We start from the raw sequence: 25,706 nt of genomic DNA, 5'->3' as shown, positions 1-25,706 counted from the left end.
TAATATTATAATTTTTTTAAGAATAAGAGAAACAAAATTTGACAGTAGATGCCATTTTCCAAACCCATGGACACTCACAAAGGACTGAGGTATCCTCTCATGTCTCCTCCTTGTTCTTGTAATTTTGCCACATTAATTTTCAATTGTTTTGTGATTCTTTTCATTTGCATTTTTAATTGTATATGCTATTTTTAGCTATGCTTACTCCATTCTGCATCAGTTCATGAGTCTTTTCATTCTTCTCTGTATTTATCATCTTCATTTCTTACACTGCAGTCATATTCAAGTACATTTTGTTGTCGTTCCCTAATTAATGGTTATCTGTTTTCAATTCTTTTCTACTACAGAAAAATATATTGCTATAGATATTTTCGTTATATGGTACCTTTCTTTTTATCATTGACCTCCTTGGGGTATATGCCTAGCAGAATAATCTCTTAGTCATTTTATTTGCATGATTTCCAGAATGGTTGTACTAATTCATGGCTCCACCAGCAACACATTAGTATGTCTATCTTTCCACAACCCTCCAATATTGACTGTTCGTATCTTTTGTCAGCTTTGCTAATTTTCTGAGCATGAAATGGAACCTCAGAGTTGTTTTGATTTGTATTTCTCTATTATTAATGTTTTGGAACATTCTTTCATATGGTTATTAATAGCTCGTTGAGCTTACAACCTAATAGAGGAAGATAACACACAAAAAGAAGTTGTAAAGAGGGGAGAGAGATTGAGAGGAGAGGGGAAGATACCAGGGCATGGTGGAGAAGTCCAAAAGCAGTATAGCTCATGGTAAATGAGAAGACTGTGCTGAGCCCCTTCCCTAAAGAGAAGCCTTGTAACCCATTGTCCCTGCCCTCCAATAGGAGCATAAATGATGCTGGTGTGATATGAGTACCAGAGAGATTCAATTTTGCAAAATAATGAAATTTTCCAATGATGATTTTCCTGGAGAAGGAAGGCATGATGAAGAGGTCCAAAAGCCATTAGAGCTGATATGAAATGGGGAGAGCAGAACTTCACAGTTAAATATCTTAGATATGGAGTACTTTTGAAAGCTGACAATAGCTAATGTGTGGATTATGTCTTTTGGTGGTAGCTAAAATAGAGTGGATAGGAAGGTCACTGCAAATAAGGTGGTCTGAGACCATATATTGAAAGGCTTATTCATATTACCCAACTAGAGAATTTGCTTGCTTCCAAAGAGGAATTATCTTATGGATTATGGGTATTGTTTCATGGTAAGAATGAGTTCATGCAAGTGAATATGAAAATCTGGAGGATTTTCTTTGCCTAACCTGCACCCAGTTCAGTTATTTAAATAAATCTTCGGTGATAACTTAGGGGGAAAGTGCTATATAAGGAGCACAAGTTGATATGAATACCCAACAAATCAAGCCAGTTGCCTTATTTGCAAGAAAAATTGATCCCTCTGCTTTAATTAAATGTGTTCATCTGGAAAGACAAGGAACCTAAGTATGACGTGCAAGAGTGTAGATTCTGTATGTGGTACATTTGCAAAATGAGTGCTCTCTGAGGCTTTTTCCTGTGACTTTGGACTCTCCTTTATCCAATGTTCAATTTCATCTAGATGTTTTATTCCACTGTTGGTAGTTTAACATCAGGTTCTGTATTTATCACTTTGGGGCCTCCTTCTTAATTGTTGAGTCTCATAAAGCCTTAACTTAGTTTATTAAAAAATATTTTAATATTTCTTCCTACACTTGAATTTCTATTTCTAATTATTTCCTATGACTATTATTCTCTTACATTAGTCATCATATAATTGTTTCTCAAGCTCTTTGGGCTAAGATCAAATGCTGCATCTCACAGACAGAAATACATGAATTCAGTTTAAATCTATTTCACCTAAAGTAAGTGATAATATCACTGAACATAATCTTCTTTGCTAGGAGCATGCATAATTTGGCCATCTTTTAATGGAAAGTTAATTCAGAGCTCTTGTGTTAATTCTCTGAGAATATTGTAGCATTTTGATATCTTAACTAGTCTTTGTGTATTTTTATGTTGAGTGAATATAGTTATTCCCTCTCAACTTGCCATTAGATCATCACACATGACCATGTTAGAATGTTTTATATTCATTCAGTAAGAAAGGCAACATGGAGTAGAGAATAGAGTTGTCCTTGGAACTTGGTTTAGGTCCCACCTCTGACATCTATTGCCTGTGTGACTCCAGGCAGGTCATTTAATCTCACAGTGCCCTAAAGCTTAGGCCTCTCTCTAAAATGATAAGTGGCAGAAAAGATGCTAATGTTTGTTGGACTTTCACATGAATGATATCATCAGCACTTGTCTTTATCCTTGTCATTCAACAAACAGCTGTTCAGCTCCTCCATCAGGTACCATTCTGTGAATATCAGAGATGGTCCCTGCCCTCACAGAACTTATAGTCTAGCAGGGAAGGTACAATATACACATAGATCAGTTCAAGGTAAACTAAAATGGATATATGAATGGTTGGATAGATGGATGGCTGCATAGATGAAAAAGTATATATTACTGACATGTAAATACGTAGTACTTCTAAGTGTTAGGCATACAAATACAAAAGTGGAGAGGGTTCCTGCCTTTAATCATTCTAATAGGAAGAAACAACAAATAGAGGAGAGTAGTGGCTATGAGAGGGTTATTATGCTTTGGAAAGTTATTGGAATGGTAAAAGGAGTCATAGGAGAGTAGATTGGCATACCCTTCCCAGTAGCAATGACAGTTGGTTTGATTATGATTCCAGTACTATAAAGGAGGTATGGGGGAAATGGGGCATGAGGTAGAGAGGGTACAGTGTTTAGCAACAGTTGGAGAGAAGGTGGCCAAGGAGTAATGTGATGCATGGCTAGAACTGGCCTAATATAATGGGTCCCATGAGGACCTCATGAATCAGTCTCTGGTCTAGTAGATGACTGGTGAAAAAATAGCCAGGGAGCAAGTGATATTTTCATAGAATTAGTATAAGCAAAATACTATTGATCAGAGTAGGCAGATGTCCCTTAACTAAAGCTGCCAAAGCTTAAACAAACACAAAGTACATTGCATTATCACCTCAATTCAAAACAAGAATCCAAACAAAGTTCTCTTGGGCAGAGGGGGGTGTCCTTCCCCTCACACTGTTCCAGTCCCTGCTCCCAAGTCCAGAGAGGGGGCTGGGCAACAAAACCAACAGAGTGGGGTCCTTGGGGGGTCCGTGGCACTTCACCCCACCCACCATAGTCACAAGTCCATCCTCCCCCTGGGTCCCAAACTGTGGGATGCAGCAAGGAAACACATTCAGTGCCCCTGCTTTGCTGCACAGTCCTTATCTTGTCCTGTAGCTGAATTCCAAACTCCTGGGTTCCTTCTCCTCCTGCAGGTCAGGCGACCTCACCCTGTTGCCACTTTGGCAACTTTAGTTCTGTATCTTGAAAATGTGACCTAAGAGATACTTAGTGCTAATTCAAATGTAAATTGACTATGCTATGGGCATGAAAGATCTTGGGGCCTAATGTAATGGAAATGCAAATTTAAAGATCTTCCCTGCCCCTAGGCCCTTTCATAGGTTTAAGAGACTCTTGAGGACCTTCCTTGATTTGAAAATATACTCTGATAGGCTGAATGTGGTCACATGGAGCCTGTGGCAGGAGGCTTAGTTTTCAGGAATGCCCACAGTTTGATGTTGTGTGATTGGGCAGTGGGTCATGAGGGTAGTTACATTCTCTGACCCAGGAGAAGGCTTATATGATCCCTGATGTGAGGCTTTGCTTTGGGGCTCACTTTTTGAAGTGTTGTGTGATTTGACCAGATGAGACTCTGGGCAGCCGTTGAGAGTTCCCTGGCTTTGAAAACCCAGATGTTGATGCTTCCCTCTCTGGTAACTGTGATTAGGTATGGGTGTATGTAATGGTTGGACAGTTTTGAAGCCTTTCTGCTGAAATGTTCTTGTAATTTATGCTTGTAACCTCTGTATATTCTGAAGTTCAGGGTGCTAACTTTCCCCTGAACAAGGTAAATGATATGTTTGATTGATTAAAGTGAGCTTGTTAACCCATTTTGAGTTGCTTTCCTTTAACAAAGCAGATCTAAGAACCTGTGTTGGCAGCCACCCTGGGGATGCTGGGGTGCTTGCTGCTACAAAGGGAAATAGCCATTTGAATTAGACTTTGAAGCATTTTGACCAACTGAGAGGTAAGGGAAGGGCTTTGTAAGTATACAAATGGTCAAAAACATGGGGCAAGTTTAGGGGAAGCAAATAGCCAAGTTTGGCTACAATGTAAGGTACATGTGAAGAAATGATTGGAGAGGATGACACAGATCAGCAGGGGCAGAAAAGGCAGGGCCTTGAATACCAGTCTATAAAAATAATTACAGAGGCACTTAGGAATCATTAAAGGATTTTGAGCAGAAGAACAATGTGATCAGAGCTGGGAAAGTCTCTTTGGTAAAGATGTTTCAAAGACATTGATTCCATGATAGACCATTTAAGAGACCAGTGTTAATAAGGACCTAAACTATAGTGATGAAAGTAGAGATGGAAATAAGGCATAGATTTGAATGTAAATTAGGCAGATATGATTGAGAGGGATTTAATGAGTGATCACATATAGAAAGGGAGAGAAGTGGCTAAATAGTGTTTGAAGATAGTTGGCATAAATGACTAGAAAGGGAGCAGTGCCAAAAATCTTTCCTCCCTCTACCTCCAAAAAAAAATAAGGCTATAATGAGGAGAGGCAATTTTTGTTAAAAATGTAAATTCTGTTTTGGACATGTTGAATTTGAGTTCCCAGTGGGGCATTCAAGTAAAGATATATAACAGAAAATTGAAGTAGAGCTTGGGGAAAATATCAAGGATAGAGCATCATTTGCATAGAAATGACATTTGAACCTATAGGGACAAGTAAATTCTCCCAGGGAAAGTGTTCAGGGAGATGAGAAAAGAGCTAAGATTGGTAAAATATCTTCATTTAAGGGATGGGAGAAATAACATTCTTCAGATAAGGAAATGGTCAGAGTGGTATGTATGAGGAGGCATTCAAAGGAGCAAGGAAGCCAGTAGGAGTTTCAAGAAGTAAATAATATATTATACACTGCAAAAATAAAGGATCATGGGTCAAGAAGGTAGGGGCAATACTTTTTCTACTCTGCTTTATCAGAAACAATGATGTATTCCTTAAAAAATATACAAGAAGAAAACAAAGAGGAAAATAATTCATACAGGCAGAAAATGATCCAGATGTGTGAGGAGTTAGAAAGTAGAGGGCTATAACACAGAAAGAGAAAGATGGACCATTGTCTCTTAGATTTTAAGTTCTTTCAATGCAGGATAGATCTGAACCTTTCTGAAAAGGAAGCAACTTTTCAGTTCTAGTGAAGGTTCCTCAGGTGCCATCAGGAGAGAAGGCTTTCCAGTACTGATCCCAGGAAGGGAAGCTGAATCGTGGTGATTGATGACTTCTGGCTAAAGGGCACTAAAGCAACTGTACGTTGACCTTATGTGAACAATTGGAAAGTATGCTTTTTTTCCCAGAACTCCTTTTTGGTATGTGATAGATAGCCTCTTGAGACTTGGTAAACCTGAAAAGCATTTCTGGTGATTTATGTGGGAACAAATGATATAGCCAGAAGGAATCTATAAAGCATCTTAAGGGATTATGAATTCTTAGCAAGAAACTGAAGTCCTTAAGTGGTATTTTCATCAGTGCTACAAAATGAAGGTAGGAGCTTTAGAAGAGAAAATCAGGAATGGGGAATGAACTTGGAGTTAAGAAGAAAGTCTTAAAGAGTAGGGATTTGTTTTTCTGGACTAGGGCTTAAAGCAGAAGAATAATGGGACTCTTAACCAGTAGGGGGGTGGCTCTTATGAGAAGTGGTAAATGAACATTTGCCTAATCACTTGCAGATCTGATGGAGGACTTTAGGGTAAAAATACAAGGAAAGGGGAAAAATTCCCACATGCATCTGCCAAGCAAGATGCCATAGAGAATAAAAGATAAATCCAAGGAAGAATGTTAGTGGAATGTCTGATAATTTACAGAAGACAATATGAAATCAGAGGAGAAATTATAATAGTAACATCAAATCATAGAATTTTAGAACTGAGAAGGTTTCTTAGAGATCATCTCGTCCAAATTCTCATTCTTCCCATCCACATTTTACAGTTGAGGAATCTTGGGCCCTAAGAGGTTAAGTGACTTGCATATGATTACTTAAGTAAGAGGAAGACTGTAGGTGTACCAGTCCTGAGACTATTGGGAAGATATTACATGTGTGTAGGTATTGAGACTGAACTTGTAATTGTAGTGTAAGTTGAGAACTCTAGGGTAAAGAAGTTCCCTCTTCAAATGCAGGTCACATTTTCTCTGCAGTTTAAAATTTTAGATAATTGCCTAGAGAACTGCGAGGTTAAGTGACTTGGCCAGAGTCACACAACAAGTTACATGTCAGAGGTAGGACCTGAACCCAGGTCTTCCTAGCTTTCAGCCTGGCTCTCTATCCATTATAGCATGCTGCCTCCCATCTCTCTATATTCTTATCATATATAATTCATCAGAATTATTTCTGCTTGTATCTTCAGAATTTCATTCCTGAGAGCTTCTCATCTCTCCTGGGCTGACCTCTGCTGTAGAATTTTAATCCATACAGTGCTGCCTCCCCTTCCATGGCATGCTTTGAAATATGATCACTTAAACTCTGTGGCATAGTAACAGTCAGGATTTCCAAATGTTTTGACAGGCTATAACTATGGACTATGTCTAACAATTCATATGTAAACTTAAAGTCTACACGAGGGTTCAAAATTTCAAGGGCATAAATATAAGATGAGCAAGAAATAACTAGATAATGTTTTATATAGGGGGTGACATGGGGATTTCATTGGACCACAAGCCCCAAATGAGCCACTCCCCCTAAAAAGAAGCTAATGCTTTCCTAGGCTGCTTTTTAAAACGTTATGTCTAGAAAAATGGTCATTGTAATGCGACTCTGCTTTGTCCTGGTGACCAGACCATGTTTTGGAAATTGACAAAAATTGTCAGTTCGTCAATTAGAATCAACAAAATAGAAACCATCTAGAAGAGAGGATACTAGGGTGGGGAAAGAACTGGGGGAAAGGCCACATCAGAATTTGTTGACCAGGATGATCAAAGACCTTGGGATCACGCCATAACATGGTTCAGATGGTTGTACAGGTTTATCCTGGAGAAGAGAGACATGATAGTTGTCTCTGAGTATTTTTAAATTTAGCTTTCAATTGATGCCTTTGTTTTGCTTGCCATTCTTTTCTGAATCGAGCAAGCAGCCTGATACAGTGGGGAAAGTGCCAACTCTGGAATCAAAAGACTTGAATTCTAACCCTACCTCTGATGATTACTCCCTATGTTACTGTGGGTGTGTCACTTAAATTCCCTGTACCATAGTCTCCTGTAATAGGAAGAATTTGGACTAGATGATATCTAAGTTTCCTTCTAGTTTTTTGAACTATGATTCTCTATCTCTCCATTTGCCCTTTATAGAGTGAGTTCCCTCATAACTACGGTTTTTAAAAGAAAAAATGTTTCACCAAAACCAGCCAACACATGAGCAACATCTAACAGTTTAAGAAGTACTCCCTTCTCAAGCCCTCTTTACTTCTACTAAAAGGGAGGTGACATCTGTCTCATTTAAGGGTCCAGGTTTGGTCATTATAATTCCACAGTATAGCATTTCCTTTCATTGTTCTCTCTGTTTACATTGTTGTAGTTATTAAATACATACATACATGTATATGTATATATGTATGTGTGTGTGTATATACACACACACACACACACACACACACACACACATATATATATATATATATAATTTCCTGGTTCTGTTTGCTCTCCACCAGTCCATATGTCTGACATTGTTTTCTCTGAATCCTTCATACTCATCTTATGGCACAATATCTAATTACATTCCTGTGCTACAGTCTGTCTAGCTATGCTACAACCATTGGGAGCCTGCTTTTCTCCCAGTTGTTTGCCATAATAAAGAATGCTTCTATGAATATTTTGTATATATAGAACCTTACTTTCTATCTTTAATCTTCCTGGGGTACATGGCTAGCAGTGGCCTCGCTGAGTCAAAGGGTATAGAAATGTTAGCATAATTTCAAATTGCTTTCTAGAATGACTGGACCAATTCACAGCTCCACTAACATTATCTTCATGTCCCTGACCTTTTGCAGCCCCTCTAACACTGACTTTTCCCATCATTTGTCAGTTTTGCCAGTTTGCTAGATATAAGGTGAAACTTCAGAGTTATTTTTACTTGTATATCTTTTATCTGTGCCCAACCTGTGGTAGAGCCTTCTGTATGGCATTGGTTTGATCAGCCACAGTTGGTTGCACTGGACGTCGATCCTGACATCATGATGTCATGTTGGTCCTCTTAGAGCACGAAGGGCAAACAATAACATATATCTTATTAAGCACTGGGAATACAAAGGAAGGCAAAAAAAAAAAAAATAGTCCCTGTCCTCCAGGAGTCTACAGATTAATAGGGAGAGGCAGCACTCATTTAATCTAAAGCACCTGAAAATCACAGGCATAGAAGGGCCATTTTAAACACAATTAAAAAACTAGTTATTTGTAACCAAAAGCTTTTATTATTCATTATGGGGAAAAATCAAATTAGCCCACAAAAATACAGGAATAAAACCAAGTTATTGAGTCTGTACAAAACAGAGTTATCATATTTTGTTTTGTCCTGTTGAAACTTTTTCAAAAAAAGAATAATGACTTGAACATAGCAGAATGTGCAAAAAAAAATGTTAACATGGAAAAATGTAGACAGTTACCATGGTGTTGTGGATAATATGCTGACCTCAGTGGAAAAGACCTGTATTCAGGTTCTGACTCTGACATATAACTGGTTTTATTCTGACATAGAACCAGTTATTTGACTCTTGGCAAGCTACTAACTCAATAGCCTTGGTGATTTTTGGATTACAGAACAGATGCTAATCTTCATTGATAGGGAAAGTTTCCTTACCAGAAGTTCTCTATGCCAGTAAAATCACAGGTCCAGTTTAAAACAAACAAAAAGCAACCTGCCATATACTGTAATAGTTGCTGAGGTTATTAAAAAAAACCCATTGTACAGTTTCTACCCTCAAGGTGATTACATTCAGCTTCACTTAAGCCTTTTTCACCCTGCTGCTCCACCCTCTCTACCAAGCCTGGGGGACCCTTTCTGATAAGAGTTAAGATACTCAGCTCTGAATCCCCAAAGCATAACCATACCTTTGTCCTCCTGTCCCAACTATAATCAAGCCCAGCCTTTTGGGGATCCATGTAGTCCCCAGGTGTTCACTCACCATCTCCAAGACTTCCCACCAGAGCAATAGCCATCATTCCTTTGTAAGATTCTCTCCCGATAGAATTTAAGCCCTTAGGTATAGGGATTATCTTTTCTATTTGTGTTCTTAGTACTTTAACACAGTGTATGGCACATAGAAACCTTTACTAAGTGTTATTACATTCATTCATTCAGTCAGTCTTTCTGGGGGATAAGGAGACAACACGAATACAGATTAGTTAAGCAAAAAGAAACTATAAGAAGTTAGACACAAATTAATTTCTGAGGGAGAGGATGCTAGCAACTGAGGGCATCAGGAGGGGTGTCATGGGGGGTCGGCATGTAAGTTGAAGGAAGGTAAGGATTCTGTGAGACTTAGGTGATGAGGGAGCACACTGTATTTTTATTGTATTTTTTTTTTCTTGAAGCTTGCTGAAAATTGGGTGTGGCCAGAAAGTGGACTAGATGCATCTCTACATGTAATATACCATTGTTTGCTGCTGCTGCCACTTTTGCTTTGGGGAAAGGACTGAAGTCTTTCCTCTGAGACACCAATTCTTCCTGACACCTTTGCTGCCTCATAGTTGATTACTTCAGGGTGGGTTATTCTCCCTGCTGCTGCCCTTTCTCAGCACAGTTTGAAGCAATACAATAGCAGTAGACTGCTGAGGACCCCCCCTCTCCAGAACCAATCAGAAAAGAATCACAGCCAGCCTATACCTCATAAACAAATTTGAGCGACAATCAGTCTTTTTATTGTAGTAGTCCTGGAAGTTGGAGGTGGGAAGAATAGGGGGAGGAGAAAACCCAGTTATCCACAGGCTGCAATATACTGTCACCATAGCTTAATTTTAGGCTGTGGAGAATTAAAATGGCAGCCATCTAGCTTCTGGCACTGCCCAGCACAAAGCATACATTCAGCTTATTCTATTTAAATGATTTTTTAAAGATATTCTTTAACTGACTAGAACAAAAGGATACTCTTTTCTTGTAAATTTGTCAGCTTTTACCAAAAATCACTTTTTAAAATTTTTTCTTTGAATGTTCACTGGGTGGTTTACCAAGACTTCTGACTCAGTGGGGGATTTAAAAAAAATTAAAACTCTGAATGCATCTTAGAGATGCCCTTTACCATTAGGAAACCGAGTTGCAGAGAGGTAAAGAGCTGCCTAAAACCACTCTGTGAATCTGTGTCACCACTGAGATGAGAAGCCAACTGTCCTGACTCCTCCATCTTTGCTTCTGCTTTTAAGTTGGTGTCTCCCATGTTATTCACAGGCAGTTGTAATTAATTTACTAAAATTTCACTAATTTGGAATCAGGTGACCACCAAGCATTTAAATAAGTGCTTGCCATTGCCAGGTTCTGTGCCAGGCCAAAAATATGTCTGTCTCATTATCAGAGACTGGAGTAAAGGAAGGCATAACAGGAGAAGATGTCAGTAAGTAGATCAAGGAAAAAGGAGAGAAAAGGGAATTTATAACAAATGGCCCCAAAATTTTTGGTGAAGTGTGAGTAAACATTCCCACTTTATAAAGGAAGGCAAGTTAGTGGAAAACTAAAATATATTTGTATTTTATAAGAATGAATTTTAGAAAGGAATAAGTTAATATTGCTTCATACATTTTTATTCAATAAAAATCACTGAATGCTGTTCCTGGATTATTGGAAAGATCTACTTCAATAGTTACAAAGTAGTGAAGTTTTCCAGCACTATGTTTGTCTTAGTGACAGAGGATATTTGCTACATTTGTAGTAATTTTGTGCCAGCAGGCCCCCAAAAATATTTGTGAAAGTCACCCAAAAAACCTAACTGGGAGGTGGGATACAGAAACCCCTTCCATTTGGGGTCTGGATGTTATCAGTGTCCCATCCGGTATATCCATAGTGCTGCTTGTAGGCTGCAATGAGGAACCAGTAGGTAGGGGAATATTGAAGATGAGGCCTAGCTCCACCCTCTGTGAAATTAACATTTTCCCCCACATTCACATATTAGTTTTTCACTAAGATTAACTCATTGCTCATTAACTCAAGGCTCAAGTCTAAGGGATGACAGTAACATGGAATTTCTTAGAACAATATGTGGACATTTCTTGATTTTCTTCTATCTACTACAAGAGTTCATATTATTTTAGGCAATGAAAGAAGATTTTATTATTCAGAATGTAAAAATTCAGATAATTTTCTTGGATTCTATGAAAATTCCTACAAATATAACAAATATCCTCTATGGTAAGGCAAGTATGTTACTGGAAAACGTCATTAATTTGTAACTATTAGAGTGGATTTTTCTAGTAATTCAGGAACAGCATTAAGTAATTGTTTATTGAGTAAGAAAGTAAAGAAACTCTGGAAATGAAAAGGGTGCAATTCAATTTGTAAGAAATTCATAATCTTGTCACCAAAACATTGCCCATGATCTACATAGGCTAAATATTATGCCTATCAATTCCAGAAGGTAATAGTCTTAAGTAATTTAAAATTCTCCTGAGGCTAATGATGGACATTGGCATTACTATTTGGTTTTGTGTTCCCATAAAAAGGAGGGCTGTGCAAAACACACCCAACCTTAGCTTACCAGAATCATTACATTCATTCACTTTTATTTACTGTAATTTATAAAGGCTATTTTGATATTGATTATGCTTCAGCTAGATTTAAATCTCATCTGAAATTATTAGTAGTGGAGTTATTCCTTCAGAGCCTTATAGGGAGCTGTGCATACCAAGTTAAGGTACATTATTTTCCTTCTTGTTAATTGAAGGTGATATCTGCTCAGAAGTATGTGAAGATCAAAAGGATGTGATGCTCTTCTGCCAGTACATCCAGAGTCCAGGATAAAGTAGGCCCAAGCTTAGAGAGCTCATGTGGCCAAGGGATGACTCTCAGCCCCTCAAAGTCCTTTTGCTAGTCTTCAAGATGTTCCTTATAGGTATGATGTCACATTTCTCCTCAAGATGCCAACTTTCTATAGGTTTTGACAGATCCTCCCAAGCTGACAAGACGTCAAATTTGGACCCAGGATGAGCGCAGTTATCTGAGCATCAGCTTTGCTAAGTTTTAAGAGGTTCATCATTAGGTTCATCATGCCTACCACATGATAAATTTTTTGGCCACATCAGTGTAGAAGAGACAGACTCCTAAATTGAGAAGAACATTTGATCACTCATGGTAGAAGGAAAGGCCACAAAGATGAAACCACAGATCCTTTGACGCCCTGAAATAAGGAGGCAGGGTGGAGGGGGTGGCTAAATGCTTAGCATCAGTCCATTCTCATCCATTGTCAATAGCAAAGGGTATTCCTAAGGGAATCAAATAGGTAAGTTTTGATGCAGGAGAAGAGGCTATGGACCATGAAGTTCCCTTTGGGATTAGAAGAATGCTGAATTGGCGTTGGTTTGTTAAAAGAGGACAAGATGGCCCTGGAAGGAAATAGGAAGTTCAGAAGAAGGTGGGATGAAATTTAACTTAAAGATCCTCTTAACAATCCTGTCTATAGAATTAATTTTCCTAATTTTTCATTAACAGTATGACTATAGGCAACATAATTACATAACACCAAGGAGCACCATGTTATCCTACCTGTAGTAGGGTAAAAACAGTACACATTTGTGTTAGCACTTTACACTTTACAAAATGTTTTTCTTACAGTGGTCCCATGATTTGGATTGTGCAAGCATTGCTATGTCTTATCTTATACAGTGAAAAACAAGTTCAGGGAGGTTATGCTGCTCACCTATGTCCACACAACCAATAAGTATCACAGTGAGCAGGTATTAAGCCAGATTTCCTGCCACCTGCCAAGTCCAGCTAATTTTATACTACACAATGTTACATCAGCCCCAGAAAGGAAGTAGTTCTGCCTGCTTTAAAACTAGCAAAAAGTCTGGTGATGGGTGTTAGCATAAATCTAATTCAGCTCAGTGTATGGATTAGAGGTTAATTCAAGATTCATATGTCGTAATTTGGGATTTAAATGTGTTCACCTGTTGCTCCTGGATGCTTTCCTAATGAATACTGATGATTGGGGCTGAGCAGAGGTGACAGAGTCACCTAATCAGAGCTGTTACTGGACAAACTCATGGGGCACTCTTGTGATTGCTGTGCACTCGGCTCTTCTGGTTAGAGAAGTCCACGTAAGCTCAAGGATATTGTCCATCTTTCTATTATTATCAGACACTGCTGGCAGCAGTAGAGGCCATAGGTGAAGAAACAGTTCTCCCTCTCAGTCAGAATAGAAGGTGCCTCAGGGAAATAAACAACATTGAAGACTAGAAACAAATTGCCTGTCAAGGAAGCATCTTGTACAATAAAAATCTTTAGAGTAGTAGCTGGCACCTTGTAGTGATAGGAACCAGGCAGAGTTCTTTTGGGGAGAAATTCCATTTAGATTTCTGTGAGAAGACATGGATCCAAACAAATACATCCATGCCGAGTAACAGATTTCAAAAAGAGAAGATGGGGATGGAAAAAAGAAACAAGAGGCCCACCTAGCCCAGACACTGCAGCTTCTTCTGAGTTTTTTTTCTCTACATTCAAAATATCATCCTGTATTTCGAGTTTAATGACACAAAAATTGTGGACAGTAACAGTAGTAGTCAATACATATGCTGTCTCTCACTGGAACCCTATGGGTACTGTAAAACATGGGACTTGCCCAAGGTATTTCTTTGTGTACATAACATATCTCTTATTCCTTTCTTGAATTCTTACTCTTACACATGCATTCTTTTCTAAAATATTAGCCTCTGAGTTTTCATTTTGAAGGCATTAGGTTAAAACATTCTTTAAAGGAATATAATATTTTTCTAAGTAAGTGATTCTTTGAACCCACATTTTTTTCCAGCTGTCAAGGAAATTTTCATTTACTTCTACATAAGATCAAGTGGGTCATTCAGCTTTTTGACAGTCACTGTTATGTTTAGCTTTTACTGAACACCACTAGGGAAATATAGGTGCTTCCCAGGACCTAGAAACTCATATGTGACTATAAAAAGGGGGAGGGACAGCTTCCTAAGAGTGTGAGTCAGAATTTGCTAGTTTAATCAGGAAAGGAATTCCCCTCCTCTCCCAATTCTCATTTTCAAGTGACAGTCATTCCCCAGAAAAATATCTCTTGACTGATTAGCTTTTTTTTGTTCCTTTAACAGAGGCTATGCAAGTTTAAGGGAAAGAGCCCTGGATATTTGTTCAGAAGCTTGGATTTGGGTCTTAGCTGTGCAGCAATACTAATTGTATGATCTTGGACAAGTCAATGAAGATTCGTTCTGTCATCTGTAAATGAGCCAGTTAGATTAGATTAAATCTAAATCTGAGGTTCCTTCTAACTCCAAATGTGTTTTTCTATTACTGGTTAGTTAGAGGAACTTTAAGTGTCTCATTTCCATAATTAGTTTATATATTTTAGGGTTTGTAGTGAATAGTAAATTACTGATGGGAGAGCAACAGTATGAAAAGGGCTAGGCAGTGTTTCAGAAACAGTGACGATTAGCTCTATCCTTAAGATATTATTAAGTAGGTCCCAAGACCAAGGTTTAGGGAACTGAAAAGATCCCACAACTTTTAATATTGGAAGTAAGACATGCTTAAAGCAAAGTGTATCTTGAATAAATAGATACAGCTAGATAATCCCTCCCCTGGTCAGACCATAAGTGGAATACTGACTTTAGCTCTGGGTGCCACATTTTAGAAAGAACATTGATCAACTAGAGGGTAGCCAGAGTATTGAAGACCCTCAAGATTCTACCATGTGAGGCTAAACTGAAAAAGTTATGGATAGTTAGCTTAGAGAAGAAAAGATAGGGTGTGACATGTTAGCTATGTTCAAGTATTTAAAGAACAGACATAAAAAAGATGAATTAGATTTGTGCTTTTCCCAGAGGGAAGAACTAGGAGAAATGAATAAAGGTAAAAAGAGGCAGATTTTGGTTTGATAGAAGGAAAAAACAGCCTGAGTGATCCAGAAGTAGAACAGGCTGCCTTGGTTTCCCAGTCCCCTAAGGTTTTTAAGCAATCTTTATGACCACATGTTAGGCATGTTTCAGAAATGTTTTCTCAGATACTGGTTGGACTTAATGGCATCTGAGTGAGGTCTCTAACAAGGCTTAAATTCTCTAATATAGGAAAAGATCCTTTCCCAAATTGTACTTTCAATCATAGCTTCAGTACACTTTGGGAATAATTCTTTTCCCTTTGTGTTTACTTATGCGAATCTGTGCAGTAGTAAACTTGGTCCTTTCAAAAAAAAGAAAAAAATATGATTCCTCAATCTAATTATCAAGAAGGGTCAGGAGATATCAGATTAACATGGTTAATGTTACTATCACATTATGATAAAAACTTCACACATGTAGATAATAGGAAAGAGCAGAATGGCTTTTTGCTCTTAGACATTTAAGAGCATACACTTTTTTTTAATAACTAACTTTCCTTCTTCTGTTTTCCCTAGTACATGGTGACCTTCTTTGGACTACAGCCATCCTTTGTAACCATTTTCTTTTCAAAAATGAAGTTGACTTTAACCTCTAGTAACCCACAGTTGGGTTTCTTAATATTAGGTGCTAAAGGAAGTCTTGCAGAGAATACATTCACATTATGCTATCAAGCCTCTGCTCCACAAGGCATTATAAACCTCAGGTTTACTACAGCTCAGCGGGTTTGCAGCTGAAAAGAAACTTTCAGACAACATCCATAAGAAAGTATCAGTCTGCCCTTTTAGCATTTGTCCATTCACCAAATGGGTAGAAAATAAGGGCAGAAGCATGAGTATCTGAAGTGTGAGAAAGTGTGCTGGACCTCCAATCCAGAGACCTGAGGTCTATTCCTTCTCTGGCACCTCCTTGTGTGATGACTAAAAAGCCCCATAACTTGTCACAGCCCCAGTTTTTTTTTTCATCTGTAAAATGAAATTAATAAAAAATTTCACTATTTCCTAGGGTTGTTAAGAGGAAAGCACTTTCCAAATATTAAATCTTCTACTGCTCCCTCTCTTTTACACCATATATCCAGTCATTTGCCAAACTTGACCTTTCTACCTCCCCAGCACATCTCATATCCATCTCCTTCTCTTTCTCACACAATCACCATCCTAGTTCAAACCCTCATGACGTCTCACCTGAACTGGTGCAGTGGCCTCCTGATTAATTTCTTTGGCCCCATTCCAATCAATCCTCCATAGAGCTGCCAAAGTATTTTCCTAAAGTGTAAGTGACCACATCACCTCTCCACTCAGTAAACTCTAGTGCCTCCTTATTACCTCTAAAATAAAATATAAATTCTTGTTTGACAATTAAATTTCTTTACAGTCTGACTTCTCCCTATTTCTCCAGCCCTCCTACAGGTTACTTCCCCCTCTGTGCATTTTACAATCCACCCATACTGGCCCAGTTGCATTCCTTACCCATGATGCTCCATCAACTCTCCACACCTTTGTACTGGATGTCTCTAAATGTTAGGGATGAGTTCTCTCCTCATGTCTTCCTTTTGGAATTCCTCTTTTCCTTCAAAGGACCTAGCTCCACTAGTCTTTCTTAATTCTCCCAGTAATTAGTGACGCCCCTCCTCAGATAACTTTATATTCATTTTGTATATGTTCTGTAAACTTGTTTCATATTGTCTCTGTCTTCCTTCCACTTACCTGGTATACAGTAGACAACAAATATTTGTTGATATATAAAAGTGACTGCTTGTTATCTTATGTATACAGTATTATCTCACAGTTTTGTATCAATCAAGAGAAAAGAAAATGTAGGTTATTTACTAACAAATTTTGGGATCTTTTTCATGCACAGAAGGGAGGGACTAGTCAATTCTTATAATAAAGAGATACCCTAAGGGTAAGGTAACACACTGGATAATCCTCAGTATTTAGTCATTACCAAAATAAAAAGGTACTGCTAGGCAAGTCTCTTGTAAGCAAAACTATCTGGATAAGCAGAGATGTTGGAAAGGATCCTTGGTCAAGGTACAAGTTGGGTACCTTTTGAGGTTGCTTCCAACACTAAGTCTCTAACTCTCAAGTCATAAAGTTAGCAGTGAGACCTAAGTAGGTAGAGGAATGAATTGACAACAATTGATTCATTGGCATATTTGAATAAACATACAGGGGTAAAAATCTTTAAAATAACTAAAGAAAAATATTTGTATTCTATTCAGAAAAAGATCTTCCATTCCCTCCAAGTATTATCCTATCCCTCATGTCCCTTTCATAGTCAGAAAAAAGTTATTTGTGCTCATTGCCTCATCTTTCTGATCTCCCCCAACTTCATACCCCTTTGCAACCTGACTACAGTTCTCATCACTTTGCTGAAATTGCTCTTTCCAGAGGTTACAAATGATATCTTTTAAAAATTTTAAATGTAAGCATTTTACCAAAATGGTAAATTCTGGTTGTGCTACTTATTATTTATGCTTCTTTCAGATTGGGCAGTGGGTCAAGAGGGTGGTTACATTTTCTGAGCCAGAAGAAGGCTTATATAATCCCTGATGTGAGGCTTTGCTTTGGGGCTCACTTTGAGAAGTGTTGTGTGATTTGACCAGATGAGACTCTGGGCAGCCATTGAGAGCCCCCCGGCTTTGAAAACCCAGATGTTGATGCTTCCCTCTCTGGTAACTGTGATTAGGTATGGGTGTATGTAATGGTTTCAACAGTTTGGAAACCTGTCTGCTGAAATGTTTCTCTGTCTTGTAACTTCTGTCTGTATGCTCTGAAGTTCAGGGTGCTGACCTTTTCCCCCTGAACTAGGTAAACAATATATGTTTGATTGATTAAAGTAAGCTTGTTAACCCATTTTGAGTTGTTTTCCTTTAGCAAAGCAGATCTAAGAACCTGTGTTGGCAGCTACCCTGGGGATGCTGAGGTGCTTGCCGCTACATATGGGTCCTTTTCCTTTTTGTTTTTTATCTCTTAGGTATATACATCTAATAGTGGTATTGCCTGGCCAAAGAGTGCGTCTTTTGTTTGTTTGTTTGTTTTTAACCCTTTGGGCATAGCTCCAAATTGCTCTCCAGAATGGTTGGATCAATTCACAACTCCACCAAACAGAGCATTAGTCTCCCAGTTTTCCCATATCCCCAACCACATTTGTCATTTTCCTTTTTTGTCATATTAGCCAATCTAATAGTTGTAAAGTGGTATCTCAGAATTCTTTTGATTTGCATTTCTCTAGTCAATAGTAATTTAGAGTATTTTTTTTTCATATGACTATAGGTAGTTTTGATTACTTTATCTGAAAACCATTCATATCCTCTGGCCATTTATCTGTTGAGGAATGGCTCTTATTTCTATAAATTTGACTCATTTCTCTATATAGTTGAGGTCTCTTTCATACCTCTTTTTTTTGTCAAATAATTTACCCCATTTTATCTCTCCCTTTCCCCTTCTCCCAATTCATTCCTCTTTCTTGCCCTTTAATCTTAATGAATTTCTTATGATTGCTCTTTCCTATTTACCTTTCTATGCTTCTCTTAAGTCATGTATTTGAAAGTCAGATTTTCTATTCAGTTCTGGTCTTTTCATCAATAACACTTAAAAAATCCTCTATTTCACAGAATTTCATTTCCCCCTGCCAGTCACTCCATAACCCCTTGTGAAGGATTATACTCAGTTTGGCTGGGTAAATCATTCTTGGTTGTAATCTTAGTTCTTTTGTCCTCTGGAATATCATAATCCAAGCCCTCTGATCCTTTAATGTAGAAACTGCTAAATCTCATGTTATCCTGACTGTGTATCCAAGATATTTAAATTGTTTCTTTTTTAGCTGCTTACAGTATTTTCTCCTTGACTTAAGAGTTCTGGAATTTGACTATAATGTTCCTTGGAGTTTTCATTTGGAGATCTCTTTCAAGAGGTGATTTGGTGGATTCTTTACATTTTTATTTTACACTCTGGTTCTAGAGTAGCAGGACAGTTTTCCTTGAACATTTTTTGAAAGATGTTGTCTAGGCTCTTTTTTTGACCATGGCTTTCAGGTAGCCCAACAATTCTTAAATTATCTTTCTTCTATCTGTTTTCCAGATCAGTTGTTTTTCTAGTGAGATAGTTCACATTTTCTTCTATTTTTTTTGTTCTTTGATTTTGTTTTATTCTTTCTTAATGGCTCATAAAATCATTAACTTCCATTTGCCCAATTGTAATTTTTAAGGAATTACTTTCTTCGATGAACTTTTTTATATCTTTTTCATTTGACTAATTCTTCTTTTAAAAGATTTCTTCTCTTCAGTGAATTTTTTGTATATCTTTTTTCATTTGGCCAATTCTGCTTTTCAAGGCATTCTTCTCTTCCTTAGATTTTCATGCCTCTTTTACCATTTGACCTATTATGTTTTGTCAGGTGTTATTTTCTTCAGTAATTTTTTTGTCCTTCCTTCACTAGCTGTTGTCTCTTTTTCATGATTTTCTTGCATCATTCTCATTTCTCTTCCCTATTTTTCCTCTACCTCTCTTACTTGATTTTTAAATTCCTTTTTGAGCTCTTCCATGGCCTGAGACCAATTCACAATTTTCTTTGAGGCTTTGGATCTAGCAGTTTTGACTTTGTCTTCTGAGTTTGTTGTTTGATCTTCCCTGTCATCATAGTAACCTTCTATAGTCAGGATCTCACTTTGCTGTTTGCTCATTTTTCCAGCTACGTTCTTTTTTATTCTATGCTAAAGTGAAACACTGCTTCCAGAGTGGAAGGGGCACTGGCCCAAGCTCCAGGGTTTTTGTGCAGCTTTTTTCAAAGATAATTCTGGGGATCTGTAAGTTTTTGATTCTTACAAGGTAGTACGAATCTAGGAAAAGGTGTCTTTGCTACTCTCCTGGCCTGTGCTCTGGTCTGTGAAATACCACAAAAACTCTTTTCTCTCCTAGAACTTTGACCAGAGTCCAAGCTCCACTGTGCCAACAAGCTCTGGTGTGCTAGTGCTCTTTCTCGCCTTGGGACTGAGACTCAGGATTACAACTCAGATCCAAGTATGGACTGTGCAACAGAATCCTGCCCCTGGCTCTAGCAGAGGGACCCCTGTGATCTCCTTTTGACCAGTTATCTGACCCCCTTTCTGTCTGTAGGTTGAAAGTTCCAGTAACTTCCACTGCCACCACTGATTCAGTCACCCCCAACACCAACTGCTGGTTTGCTGGGGTGTGACCTGTGCTAGACTGTGCTCCACTCTCACCCCAGTGCAACAGACCTTTCCTGCTAACCTTCTAAGATGTTTAGGTATGGAGAATTTTTTCACCCTGTCCTTTTATTGGTTCTGCCATTCCAGAATTTGTTGTGAGGCATTATTTAAAGTTGTTAAGAGGGGTTTTGGGGAGAGTTCTGGTGAGTTCCTGCCTTTTTTTAGCCATCTTCATTCTGTACACTAAGAATTTTTCAAATGTTTGATAGCTTGTATTTCTTCCTTTGAAAATTGCTTGTTGCTATCCTTTTAGTATTTATTTGTTGGGGAATGGACCCTGCTTTTATAAATTTGAATCCATTCCTTAAGTAAATTAAATATGAGACTTTTATTAGACAATCTTACTTCTTTCCCTATTATTTCTTTCCTTTTAAATTTTACCTGCATTGCTTTACTTTATGCAAATAACTTTTAATTTTATGTAATTAAAATTTTCCATATTATCTTCTGTGATCCTCTGTATTCCTAGTTTCATCATGAATTTTTGTCCTAACCAAATATCTAGAAAGTAATTTCTTCCTTACTCCTCTAATTCGTTGAAAATGCCATCTTTTATGTCTAAGTAGTCTGTTCATTTGTTTTTTAGGGGTTTTTTTGTTTTGTTTTTTTGCTTTTTGGAGGGCAATTGGGGTTAAGTGACTTGCCCAAGGTCACATGGCTAGTTTTTGTATTAAGTGTCTGAAGCCGGATTTGAACTCAGGTCCTCCTGACTCCAGGGCCAATACTCTATTCACTGCTACCTAGCCACCCCAATAGTCTATTCATTTGAAATTTCTTGCTATATATATTGTAAGATGTTGGTCTGTACTTAATTTCTGCTAGACTTCTTTCCAAATTTCTCAGTAGTTTTCCTAAAATAGTGAGTCCTTATCCCAGTAGCCTAGAGAATTTATAGTCACATACTAGGTTACTAGATTCATTTGATTCTTTATGTTCTGTACCTGATCTCTCCCTCTGGTCAAACTTTACATTTTAACCAGTACTAAATCATTCTTATAAGTACTGCTTTGTAGTATAATGTGAAATATAATATTGCCAAGCCCCTTTCTTTTTCCACTTTTTTCACTATTTCTCTTTATCTTAGCTTTTTTGTTCCCATAGGTGAATTTCTCACTATTTTTTCTAGATCTATAAAGTAATGCTTTGGTAGTTTGGTATGGCACTGAATAAGATATTATACTGTAGTGTTTTATGAATGAGCAGTTATTATTTATCTAATTATTTAAGACTGTATTCCTGTAAAGATAATTTTGTAATAGCATTCATAAGGCAGAGTGTGGTGGCATACACATCTAGTTCCTGCTTCTGGGATGGCTAAAACTGGTAGATAATTTAAATTCTGATCTGCAGTAATGTTAAAGCTCATGCTGTAGTTTCCCTTTTTTTTTTTTATTATATCTACATTTACTATATGTAACCTTATCTGAAATCATGACCATTATTCCTGCTTTTTGAGTTCACCTGAAGCATAACTGATTTTGCTTCAGTCTTTCATTTTAATTCTTAGTGACACTTTATGTTTCAGGTTTGTTTCTTATAAATAATATATCAATGGATTCATATTTCTAATTAAGTCTGCTGTCCTCTTCCATTTTATGGGTGACCTTATCCCATTAACATTCATGGTCATAATCATGAATTTTGTATTTCCCTCCATCCTGTCCTTGTTTTTTTTTTTTTTCCTCTGCTCCCTTCCTCTTAAAAAAGAAATTAGGGAGGAATTTCTCTAACTTTTGTTATATCTAAATGGCAAATCTATTTTTGTTTCACTTCCTGTTTTCTCTTCTTTTGCCCTACCTTAGAATTTTCTTTCTTTCCTTTTAATGCTCCCTTCCATGTTCCCTTATCTGACAGTGGACCAATTTTACTTCACTGGTGACAAATTTTTTTTTTCTGAGTGTTCAGATATTATCTTTTTAATAACCCTTTCTCAACATTTTCCTGAAAATGGTCCTCAAGGTCATTAGTCTAAAGTTTTCTAGAATTTTCCTTTCCCTCGTTTTTGAAAATTATGAATTTTTTCTGACTACTGCCTTAATAATCTTATTCTCTATGATTCCTCAGAAATTTCTGTTCACAGTAGTTGAGGGATAACATCTTCAGATTTGTTCCTTAAGGTATAAATTGTGGTCAGGTAAGTCTAAAACCACTCTTTTATATTTATCCTTGCTTATGTGTCCCTTTCTGCCAATTCCCTAACTTTTGTTATCTCAGCATTTGGGAATAATTCTTTCTTTGATTTTTTTTTTTTTAGTATCTTGCAATGACTACTTACCCTACTTAAGAAATACAATCCTATGAACAATAATCTTTGTGTCTCCCATTCATTCATATTTGCCTTCTTCCCAAAATCAATTTTTCTTTTGGTCAGGAAGATTCTTTACTTTGGGGCTTCTCAAATTTTTTTTCCCTATAATTCTTTACTACCATGATTATAGTACATCAAATTAAAAGAAATTCAGCTAGTTCTTTACTCTTAGCCATTATTACTTCTTTCCAACCTGTATATATCTCTACCATTGTATATAATTCAAACTGAACAGCAGTATCTGTATTTTGAGAGTATTTCTGAAAAAAAAGCACTGTTTAAAATTTCAGTTTCCTAAAATTCCATACTAGTTTCTTATCATTCATATTTGCTCTGGACATTTCTTGCCCATGTTTAGGTAGACTTATTTCTGTTTTTATCAATTAGAACTAAATTAACTGTAATACACCTAAATTTACAAGAATAGAATTTATATGCTAGACAAACAAAAATTTGAAGAAGCAAGGACTTTTCCTAATCTAGTTTCTAATTTAGATCATCTGCTTCATATTACTTATGAGAAAAATCAAGGTTTTAGAACGAGAAAAAAAATCTGCTAATCAAGGTTGGGTGTGGTGATAAATCAAGCCAAATTTATTCTTGGTAGATTTTTTTGTGGTCTAAAGCATTTCAGCAGGGACTAGTTCTAAACCTTTTATGTCAGAATTACTGGTTGAGATGATGAGCGTAAATGATAATTTGACATGTTATATCTATTTTAGATCTTTTTTCCTCAGTACATCTTACTGATTTTTCAATTTTCTAAAAACATGTGGAAAGGATACTATTTTCTCCCTAGCTTTTATCATCTAGATAGTCCATAGCCTTCCCCAGTTCATTTAAAGTTTTTTTTTCTTAAAAGTTTCAGATATGTTTTATTATGAAGGAGACCTTCATTTTATTATCTTTGTCAATATGAGAAGGAAACTTTCCACTCTAATTCAAAGTATGCCTATCCATTTCCCTTTGAAGAGTTATAAATTGTATCCTGGAAAAGTTTTGATCTGACTTTTTCCTTCTCACATCAAGTCTCAAGAGAAGGTCAGCATTAAAGTAAATAATTCAAATCCCCAGATAACTCTTTCAGCCAAGATAGAGTCATAATTCCTAGAGGCTTCCTGCAGGAGGGAAGTTTGGAAAAGAGAGCAGTATCTTTGAGCCAGTTGGGTAGGCTAGAAGCATCTTTGTTGTAAGGAACAATTTCAGTGTTTCTGGTCAGGTTCACCACCACTTAGTTAAGCTATTGAACCATTTGCCTATGAGTGGAGAGAAACTCCACAAGGAACTTGATCTGAGGCACAGTAATCTATGCACAGGATAATAAACAGGAGCCAAATGTAAGGGGGAAAAAGGACAGAAACTCATTGAAGAAATAGCTAGGAGTTCTAGGCATGGGGAACCTGCAGCCTCGAGAACATATATGGCCTCAACCAAAGGAGAATTATCAGTCTTGGTGTTCACACCACCTTATATCCAGTATCCAGGGGAGGGAAAAAACTGTTTTGTTTTGTTTTACAATAAAATGTATCTTGACTTTCAGGGCCTACCACAGTCTGACTCCAAACTATCTTTCTGGTCTTATTTTACACTTCTCCCTTTTATGTACTTTATAGCAGACTCTAGAGAACCAGAATCTAGCTCTTAATCTACCTTATACTATCTTCATCAACCTTAGTAGATTTGCACAGAGCATTCCCTATGACAGGAACAGAATCCTACTACATTTCTGAATGGTAAAATCCTTTTCTTTCTCAAAGGTTAAGTTCAGGCAGCACTTCTTCAAGGAAGCCTTCCATAGTTGCCCTGAACTGGAAAGTTTCTTCCTTCTCATTTTAGAGTGTGTGTGTGTGTGTGTGTGTGTGTGTGTGTGTGTATCTTATCTATTTGGTTGTTAAGACATTACAAAGACTATGGTATTTTTCATTTTGTATTCCTTGTACCAGCACACAGTATATTATACTGTGGACATCAGAAATACCCATTACATATTCCAATTTAATTTTTTAAAGCTATCCAGCAATCCTGGTTAGTTATTACTTTAACCAATATTCAATTTTGGTCAAAATAGAAGCTTTGGGGTTCCAATGCAGCCACTTGCTGATTTGTGAGTTTATAAAGCACATTATGCTGACTTCTTTATAATCCTGATTCTTTTGAATTAGAGCTTTATGTGCATGATAGTCAAGACACAGTAAGAGTCTCATTTAAAAATATACTTCACTCAAATTGGGCACTTGGGACAATCATTAGTTCTTAAAATGTCAGAAACTTTGTCAGAGGCTTCTACAATTAAAAATAAAAAGGGGCCATGTGTTTAGAAACAAGGTGTGGAGAGGGAGGACAAGCATAGAAGTTTCTAGAAGTTGCATTAAAAACAAACAAAACTTCCAGGATGTACTTAAAGAATATCCTCAAGGACATCATTTGTCCTACATGGATTTTAGGTTAATGTTTTCAGATTTTGATCCCCTATTGAAAACCTTTTTTTCATGCTCAGCCATTTTTTAAAAGATAGCAACAATAATAATAGCAGTCATTTATATAGCACTTTAAGATTTCCAAAGAGCTTTACAAATGTTATTTTATTCTCACAGCCATGGTGACATAGGTTATTATTATCTAACTATAAATCTTCTAATACCCAATATCAAATATCGTAGCTCAACAACAACCAACAAAAACTGCTATAATCTCCCACTGCCTTTTAGATGTCTCAGACTCATGTATACTAGACATCTTAAATTCATTATGCCCAAAATAAAAGTCGTTTTCTTTCCCTGTCCCACTCTTTACCTACCAACACACACACACACTCTCTGTCTCTCTGTCTCTGTCTCTGTCTCTGTCTCTGTCTCTGTCTCTCTGTCTCTCTCTCTCTCTGTCTCTCTCTCTCTGTCTCTCTCTCTGTCTCTCTCTCTCT

The 25,706-nt window shown here is 37.2% G+C and overlaps 1 protein-coding gene and 1 long non-coding RNA gene across 8 annotated transcripts in view; one reads left to right on the top strand and one right to left on the bottom strand.

Annotated features, from left to right (window-relative positions):
• KIF16B (kinesin family member 16B) overlaps positions 1–25,706 on the top strand; it is a 401,835-nt gene that overhangs the window by 342,321 nt on the left and 33,808 nt on the right. Inside the window, exon 27 of one of the 7 annotated variants that reach the window (XM_069075449.1) lies at positions 9,744–9,867. The exons of the other annotated variants lie outside the window; for them this stretch is intronic. Coding sequence (XP_068931550.1) covers positions 9,744–9,848 — 105 coding nt within the window. The 3' untranslated portion in view covers positions 9,849–9,867. Of the gene's footprint in view, positions 1–9,743; positions 9,868–25,706 lie in introns of those variants that run through there. 7 annotated transcript variants of the gene reach the window in all.
• Positions 10,922–17,014, bottom strand: LOC138151889 (uncharacterized). The gene is made up of 2 exons (XR_011165957.1): positions 16,430–17,014; positions 10,922–12,737 (listed from the first exon to the last, which is right to left on the bottom strand). It is a non-coding gene; the product is annotated as an uncharacterized lncRNA (long non-coding RNA).

The sequence above is a fragment of the Petaurus breviceps genome, unplaced genomic scaffold (genome assembly GCF_028583685.1).
Source record: "Petaurus breviceps papuanus isolate PSGF00001 unplaced genomic scaffold, PetGlider_PUasm1.0 90919, whole genome shotgun sequence".
NCBI lineage: Eukaryota > Metazoa > Chordata > Mammalia > Diprotodontia > Petauridae > Petaurus > Petaurus breviceps.
This window is presented reverse-complemented; position numbering and strand designations above follow the sequence as displayed.